Source organism: Gadus macrocephalus, chromosome 16, assembly GCF_031168955.1.
Source record: "Gadus macrocephalus chromosome 16, ASM3116895v1".
Lineage (NCBI taxonomy): Eukaryota > Metazoa > Chordata > Actinopteri > Gadiformes > Gadidae > Gadus > Gadus macrocephalus.
In genome coordinates this window covers 20,128,240-20,137,376 of record NC_082397.1, presented here as the reverse complement: position 1 = coordinate 20,137,376, position 9,137 = coordinate 20,128,240, and the positions used below count along the sequence as shown (strand labels likewise).

The 9,137-nt window shown below is 46.2% G+C and overlaps 1 protein-coding gene across 3 annotated transcripts; it reads right to left on the bottom strand.

Moving 5' to 3' along the window:
- Positions 1-431: 431 nt before the first annotated feature.
- On the bottom strand, positions 432-9,104 carry tbx2b (T-box transcription factor 2b). 3 transcript variants are annotated; one of them, XM_060074797.1, is made up of 7 exons: positions 8,218-9,104; positions 7,090-7,357; positions 5,581-5,760; positions 4,283-4,359; positions 3,968-4,137; positions 2,813-3,420; positions 432-1,974 (listed from the first exon to the last, which is right to left on the bottom strand). In XM_060074797.1, exons 1-7 carry the CDS (start codon positions 8,577-8,579, stop codon positions 1,534-1,536), a joined length of 2,106 nt encoding a protein of 701 aa, XP_059930780.1. In that variant the 5' UTR covers positions 8,580-9,104; the 3' UTR covers positions 432-1,533. The 3 variants fall into 3 exon arrangements, with proteins under 3 accessions (XP_059930780.1, XP_059930781.1, XP_059930782.1); XM_060074798.1 differs by having other exon boundaries at positions 3,968-4,110; XM_060074799.1 differs by having other exon boundaries at positions 5,581-5,727.
- Positions 9,105-9,137: the final 33 nt, after the last annotated feature.

The window sequence follows — 9,137 nt, the reverse complement described above, 5'->3', positions numbered from 1 at the left end:
CAATTTTTTTTATTATTATTTGGTGTTATATTATTAAATACACATAATATGTCACTTAGTAAGCCTGGTTATAGTTACCTCAGATGTTCTGAAAAGTTATTTTTTTTATATGAACGACCACAAATAGCACTCCAAATTCAAAATTTCAAAACACATAAAACACTGCTCAGAAACCCACATGCTGTAACGTGAGATTTTCCGATCTCTGTGTGGCCGACAGAGGGCGCTGTTACACCACGAGGACCGTGAATGTTCAGTGTGTAACGTGTCAATGTGTTGGAGTACGTTTTTACACGTCAATTTAAATGGGTTGTAAAGTCTCTCATACTGTTCCTCATGATCAATAATCCAAAAAAGCTAGTAGCATTGCGATAATGCAAGGCCTACTAATACTAGTCTATTATAATAATAAAAACAACAACAACAGACAATTCAACAGTAGGCTACTTAACACAATATTTTTATTTAAATTGTGAGACAATCAAAAAAAATAAAATAATAATAATACCCGGACAACCAGCATTAACAATATACCCTCATTTTTTTTTTAAATATAGCCTATGGATAGATATGCATTAACAACGGGTCCATTTGAGGTGGGATTGCTTGGAATCGCTCCGGGGTTGGAGTGAAACAACCTGAGGTTTCTCATGTCTGCGTCTTCGACCCATGCCAGGACGGGGTGATCCGTGTGGAGCGCCTTCCTCCTCTGTGGATGTTAGTGTACGCAGCGACTAAACATGGCACACATGTTTCCTCCACGTGTCAAAGGCAGGGAAACCAGCGATGCATCAATCTCGGTTCAAAACCAACAAGGGCTGAATAGCTTTCCTTTATAGGCCTACACTACACCTTCATGTCAAATGGAAAAAATGAACTATTTAATTCGAAATATATACACGCATAATATACAGCCTTGAATAAATTAATACCAATTGCATATTCCTGTATCCTATAGTTTATTTACATCATTCATTTTTTTAATTACATAAATAGTTCAGAAACAATTGTCTTGAAGAAATGATAACGTTCTTATCGATCACCTATAGGCGGGACTATTATTTTCATCCCTTTTGAAATACAGGCTTTGAAACTTTTTTGGATGAAGCTTTATACGTTTCAACCTTTTATTTGCACCCCCAATAGGCCTACTTGTGCGCCGGGGTCCAAATAACCCGCAGTGATGCAGCGCTGGTAGAAACCTAGAATAGCCCAGAGTATAGTGGCCTCAAGTCCCCCCTGGTAGCGCGTCCTCCTGGCGGCTCTGTCCCACGTCTCAACACAGGTTGCTTTACAGGGGTTGCTTTTTCAAACTATAGGACCGTATATGCTTCAAGTCAGCATACAACTTAGAGGCGTACTTTTGGTTGGTCCCTAATGCGCGCAGTCTGTCGCTGGCGCACCGCTTGGTCGTTCGTCCCCGCAGTTTAAGAGCTCAACACGTTTAGGAAAACGGTGTAATGTGCTGTACAAGACAAAAGACAACTGTCCATTTAAAAGGTAAGCGATATCAAACTATTCCAAAGTGGGACATCACTTCGGAGAGTCCCTGGACGGAGAGGATTCCCGCTGGCTCTCCAGGCCGCTCACGAGTCTCTGGATGTTCTGCAGCTCATTGATTGAGTCTTTCATGTTGGCTTTGGGTGAGCTGACCCTCGCACTCGAGGATGTCTTGTGATTGTGGTGCTCGGGCGCAGGGCTCGTCTCCCTGCTGCCCGACTTGGAGGATTCCGATCCAGGGTTTATGCTACCTGGCAAACTGTTGGTGAGGAGGGAGCTTGAAGGAATGGACACGGGCAGCTGATAGGGGTTAAATCGGAGCCGAGGCCGGGAGCCTGTGAGGAAGGGGTTCCGGGAGAGGGAGCTGGCGGTGCTGGTGGCGGGGAGGGCAGAGGCGGACGCCGCCGCCGCAGCGGCCGCCATGTAGGTGTAGGGATAGGGGAAGAGGCCTCCGAAGGTCGGCATGGGGATGCCCTGAAATAAGGAGAGGAAACGGCCCTTAGTAAAGGATACATGGGAGAGACAATGTGAGATCATCCCTCAAACACCGTGCAAACACAGTCGGCGTTTTTGGCACATTTGGCAGATTATGTAATTAAACTTGAATGAACTTGAATATTTCGATGCAATGCATAAGTTAGAATGATTTATTGTACTTATAATAATTATGTTAAATATCTTATTGATTTGATTTATCAAATGTTTTGATGTTTTGTTTTTAAATGGGTATTTATTAATGTTATTTAAAGGAGAGAGCTCTTATTTTCTAAATGTATTTATACCGAAAAAAATGCATGGCTACAAAAAAACTAGAATTAAAAGATTTAACATCATAAATGCTGTTGTTTGATTTAGTTTGGTACAATGTTTGTAATATGTTCATACATCAGCTGTGTGTGTGTGTGTGTGTGTGTGTGTGTGTGTGTGTGTGTGTGTGTGTGTGTGTGTGTGTGTGTGTGTGTGTGTGTGTGTGTGTGTGTGTGTGTGTTTGTGTGTGTGTGTGGGGGGGGGGGGGGGGGATCCACAACTTATGGTAGGGCCTACTAATTACAATTCTTAATAAAAACCAAACATAATAAAAAATAATAATTGTAGTCGTATTTGCAGGTGTTAGATATTGACAATAGTAAAATAGGAGTAAGAATGTGAACATTTGCTATGATAGCATTTTCTTGAATTTGAAAATGCTTTGATCGAATCCTATCTAAAGCTGTCATGAGATGACCTTCATCTTATTCAAACAACCTCCTGCAGGCTGGGAGGGTGGGGGGGGGGGGGGGGGGGGACACGGAGGGCAGGAAGCGGGTCTCACCTGAGAGGCCAGCATGTGCTGGGACAAGTGGAAGGGGAAGGGGTTGGCGCCGCCTGCGCCCTGGGCCGTGAGCTGGGCCGAGAGGCTGCCGTTGTCCAGGCCGCCGGCCCCTGACACGGAGGCCAGCAGGTGGCCCATGCCCATGGCGGAGAAGGCCCCGGGCCCCATGGCGAACTGGCCCGGGTGGAACAGCAGCGGCGAGCCAGCTCCCAGCGGGTTGAAGAACTGCTGGCCGTGCAGACCGGAGAGGGCCAGGCTCTGGAGGTGGCTGGGGCTGAAGTGGGACGGGCTCTCCGTCTGCACCATGAGGGGGGAGTAGCCCTCCTTGATGGGCCCCATGCCTTCCCTCTCGCTGTCCTTGTTAGAGGGCTCGCTGGCGTCCTTCCTCCCGTGCCGTCCCTCCGCCTTGTCCTTCTCCAGGGCCCTGACTCCCAGCGTCGGGGCAGGGCAGTCCTCCCTCTTCTCCTGGCCGGAGGGCCGGTCCCTCACCCGCTCCAGACAGCGGGAGCTGAAGGGGGAGACGGGTTCGGGGGCGGGGCTGTCGGATCCGGGACACAGGTCGTCGTGGGGGTCCAGCTCAGGGTCGCTGTCGGAGCACATCTTGTCTTCTGGTTCAGAAACAGACACGCTGGTGGTTAGCATTTTGCATTCTCAGTGTAAGTGTTACCAGTCCCATGCACACAACATGTCACTTTGATCATAGCCCTTTATCCATCAGCAGCCATGTAATGTATTATTAGCCGTGTGTGTGTTCAAACTAAATCTACAGCCAAAACTTGGTCTGAATAAGGCTATTGAACATTTAGACATTGTTGTTTTTAGTTTTGCTTACATTTCTGTTCCACATTGAATATTGGCACAAAACTAAAAACGTTATTTTAATATTTATTAGCTTTTCTTTTACTTTATTTATGCATAATATGTGGGCTAATTAATATATAAGAGACAGATTTGGTCTTCGGTGATAAACTCCAAAGAGCTACAAGTCGGATGACTTTGGAACAATAGAGGGCGCTGTTCCTTTTGATGAATTTTCCAATTTTAATATTATTATAATTAACAGCAGCCTGTTATTATTAATACAACAACAACAACAACAACAACAACAACAACAACAACAACAACAACAACAACAACAACACATTGGGCTCTGACCTCTGTTGGTGCGGCTGAATCGGAGCGGACTAGAGGAGGTTCCCAGGGGCGAGTGGCCGCTGTCTCTGCCGGGTGTAGGCTCACTGGATGAGGCGTCGGAGTCGGCTCCCTCCCGGTCAGTTTTGCACTGATCTTCATACATTCTAAGCGAAGGGAGAGTCAGTTGCTTCCTAAAATTGGAAAATGCGACTTTTTAATGTAAGACTTAAGGCGAGTACGCCTATAGCACGGACACACACATTGGCTCCAAATGTGTTGCACGGATCATCACATTGAAACATTAAAAGGCCTGCACAACGTTGCGTCATCGTTTACCTTTTCTCTCGCCTTCCGTTGCCGGTGTCTCGGAATCCTTTTGCAAATGGATTATTGTCAATCTTCAACTGTGTAATCTGCGGGATAAAAAAAACCTCTTATTTAAAATGACCCTTAACTGAATTACAGGCCCAATTAGCAAAGGTCACCCTATTTCACTTTTATTGTAGTTCATGCACCTGTATAGGCTCCACCACGGCCTTCTTAAGGTGGCCTCACAGCTAAACCCAACAGCAGCAACGCGTGACTTAACCCACATTTGAACCACGGGATCCCAGGGATTTTTTGTAATACATCTTCGCATATACAAGTGTTAAACATACATAAAAACACGCACTATTGTTGGAAGCCAATGCAGGCCCTAATATTGCATTATTAATGCGTAATGATGGGGCATTATTCTCACGAGCCCCCCGAGAGAAATTGTGTCACGAAATATTCCTCTATGGAGCACTATAAGCCTTCTTTGCATCGAAAATGGGACAGGGCGCCACTTGAACAGATTACTCTAATATGAATGATTAATAACGCGGTGTGGATCATTGCTGGGCCATGCATGCGTCATAACGCTTGTCATGTCAGACCTCTAGGCGTAGGGTTGCGTTGCGCTGCAGCCGCTGGTGCCGTCGATAAAGGCCAAGGGCCTGTAGCTCCTTCACGGGGTTGGCATCGTAACGGGTCCGTATTTTCCCCTCCACAGTTTGCATGCAACTTTTAAAGGAATTTGACGGTTGGCCAATGAGAACACTGCAACCTTATCGGCTAGCATTTACGCATCTGTCACGCCTCGGTTCCGTGTAGCCTCGGAGACACGCTGACCGTCCTGAGTGCCTCCTAATCGATTGTGACCCGACGCCATAAACTTTACGATTACAACAAGAACATCAGCCCCTATGAAGCCCCTATGAAAAACACCCAATTAGCTTCATGGGCGAGGTGGGATAGCAGGGCGAGTGGGTCAAAACTGATATTTATATGGCTGATCATTATTATTTCATAGGCTGCTTGATTTCTTACACCAAATATAGCCTACCACACATCGACGTGTCGCACGTTAAACGTATCTTAAGCCTTTTAATTATGCATTTAATTGCAGATAATTGTGATGATATTAAATAACTAAAAAAATACAAAATACAGAACAAATAATTATTGTTTACAACAGTTATGTTGCATAAATGTTACTCGGATTTCACTTTTTGTAGGGAAAGGTAGGGGTTTTCATGGCAGGGGGTTTCATGCAAAACAACGAAATAGCTGGTTCTAGTGACATTGACGTGTGTCCCCACGCGGCTCACCTTGTCATTCTGATACGCGGTCACCGCCACGAAGTCGGTCTCCGGGAACACGTAGGTCCGGAACGTGGAGTAGGGGAGCTTCAGGATGTCGTTGGCCCTCACGATGTGGAACCGGGGCTGGTACTTGTGCATGGAGTTCAGGATAGTCTGGAGACCGGAGGTGGGGAAGAGGCGAGAGCCCTAACATTTGTTAGGATATGCTATTGCATATGTATTCTGATGTAAAAGTATTACAATTTTCAACAAAATAACAGACACATGCTCATGTTGATAAGATCCCAAGCACACACAACTACTTTAAAGCAGGCCCTTCTAACACGGGCATCCACCCCTGACCTGCAAAGGCCAAAAGCTATTGTTTATAGTTCGCATGTTGGTAAAAACTCAGCATTGTGTTCAAAAATGTATTTTTAATTCCTATAGGCTTATCCACAAGATAGAAACAAATAGGCCTACTAATGTCGTAAATTCCGGTTGCAAATCGCATGTAACTTTGTCTGACATGTAGGCCTATTGACTGCGTTTGTTTACAGCTGGTTTGTCAGAGTCGTTTATCATCCACCTCCGGTGCAGCTCATTTTTCATAGCTGCTTCGGCGCCTCCATGCTGCGGGCATGGGCCTAGTTTAGGACCGGAGACCGAGCGCACTCGAGACTTCAAGTGAGCAGACAACCCCACATGTTTGGACTCGTTCGCAATCAAAATGGTCCACATTAAGATACAAAATCAGACTTCTGCAACTCGGGCCATGCAAACAGATTTCCCCTTATTTCTCTCAGGACCCCCGGTTTAAAGATAGCCTGCACCGCGTCGCCTGCACGCTATTCAGACCCCGCAGACAGATCTGTGCGCAGCGCAAGAAGCTCCACGGGGAGGGGGTCGGCTCTCAAACATTTGGTCACATACTAAAGCCATGTTTGAAGAGATATTAATATCCGAGATTTACAAGATACAGGGCTATCTGAGCGTGTGTGAGTCGCAGCTAATAATATTCCTGAGAGGTCTTCGGGAAACACAAGTATCCTCGACCAGTAGACCCAGTGCATGTCAGCAGCAGTTGCATGCGAAGTGTTGACAAAGTGTCAACAGCCTTCACCGCTGCCATATAATAAGCCATCGTACACATCGCGAACATAATGCCCGAAAAACGGCTGACAGTCCAAATAAATCCTATCATATCCGATCAAACACAGGTCATAACATCGCTTCTAATGCAATTGTAACATCGCCCCATAGCCAGCCCGGCAAGGGCCTGCTTGTTTAATACTAAATAAACACACACACACACACACACACACACACACACACACACACACACACACACACACACACACACACACACACACACACACACACACACACACACACACACACACACACACACACACACACACACACACACACACACACACACACACACACACACGCACACACACAAACATCCTACAAGCGCTTTAAAAAATATATAATAATTATTATTATTATTAAGATTATTATTTTTGTACTTACAAAGCCATGCTTGTCCGAAATATTGTTGGTGAGCTTGAGTTTATGAAACGCAACAGGCTTGGCCATCCACTGCTCCCCGGTGGCAGGGCTGTCCGGGTGGATGTACATCCTCTTGGGCATCTCGGGGTCCGCCTTGCCCGCCACCATCCAGCGGGAGTTGTGGAACTTGTAGCGGCAGTCGTCTGCGGCCACTATGTCCATCAGCAGGATATATTTGGCCTTTTTGTCGAGCCCGTTGATGCGGACTTTGAAGGGAGGGAACATTCTCCTGAAAGAAAAAAGTAGAGTAGTAAAATGTAGGTTAAATTACGAATCACGTCAATATGGATTAGAATTTAAAATAATACAACCAGGCCTATTTATTACAAGTTCAAATTAGTTGTTATTCATTTATTTCGGCCTATGTCATGTTCCTAACTGCATTGCTTTGTCTATGTTTTTATTTATTTATAATTGGATAGGGATTGTTGGATACACAGGCCCATAAAATATTTCTTCACTTACAGGCCTATAATATTATTATCAGATCCATTGGCATATATTCAGGACCGTGTAGCCCAGCTTTGTGAAGTGACAGTCTGTTTACAAATTCCAGGAGCTTAACTGTCATAATATAATGGTGGTACTGGATATTCGCAAAAGATGACTTATAGTCCTACAAGCAGAAATATCTTTAACAATTTGTCTTTCATGATTCGTCGCTCAAAGAAGCAAGGTACGATCGCATGAAGGCCTATTTATTTAGCAGCGGGACGTTACCAAAAGCATTGGTAAAGCTCGATTGGGCTCACTTTATTACTGTTACAACATCACAATAGCAACATCACACGTCGCAGAAGACGATCCAGAATAAAGGCAGTATCCGTAGGCCTGTGTAGGTCGCCTGCTCTGATACTAATTTAGTGATAGGTCGAAGAATGGCTCAGTGGAGTTGAATAATAAAATACATGTACAGAGATCCTGTACTTTGGGCAGAGCTAACATTTTACCAATGCGCTATGAAACCATAACATATCCCCACACGGTGCTCTGCAGGACAGACCCGTGTACGCTGCTTAGTATATAGTGTTTAGAAGATATACAACACTATAATGCGTTACAATAAACACTAGTGCGCGTAATTCTTACCTTCCAGATTTGGTGATCACCATCTCTGTCCCTAGTTTATGAAATTGGTCCCAAAGGTCCTTGGCTTCTAGGGTGACTTTGGGGTCGTCGTCCACCTCTTCCTCCGGCTCTAAGGTCTTCAGACTGCGGAGATGGGCCGCCTGGTGGTGGTGGCTCAGCGCCGGGTGAAGCCCAGCCTCCGCCGCGCCGGCGAGACTATGATCCTGCATGGGCTTGGTCAGCGCCCCGGGAGGCAGGGTGAGCGTCGGGAAGAAGGAGGGCTGTGCAGCCGCTAGGAACGCTGACATGGGGAAGTCGGTCGGCCGGTGAGCGTGGAAAGGGTGATAAGCCATGGCAGTCCCTGTGAAAACTGGATCTCTCATCGGTGCATCCAAAACAAATCGAAGTGAAATAATATGATGTGGTATTTCCCCCACTAGGATCAGTGCGCTCCGCTTCCCGGCGATTAAATGGCTGCAGAAACGTACAGGAGTAATTTAGAAAATAGTCCCAGACAAACAAGCTTTAAAGCGCGTTATGGACACGCGCTGCTCGGGTGAAGAAGATTCCTCCGATACCTCCACGAAGTCCCTCAATCACAAAAGAAAACCTCTTGAAGCCCGTCCTTGGACTCTTTGCGCACAGAGTCTAGCTGTGGTGTCTGCCTTCGCCGGTCGCCTTCAGGAAACTAAGCTGTGCTTGTGGAGGGGCTGCTGCACTCATCCAGAGAGCCGCGGAGTCGGAGGGCTGAGATGTTGCTCCTTGGTCTGCACAAACGGGACTATCTCACATGTCCTTCCTGCCTCGATCCCAGCACTAATGAACCAAGCCCCTTTGATTGCTGATTTTACGCTTTCTGGACCAATTGTGGGCCTCTATAGGCGTGGTTTTAACAGCTCAGGCCAGACTCTTGCGAGAGGGGGTGGAGAGGAAGGTGTCGG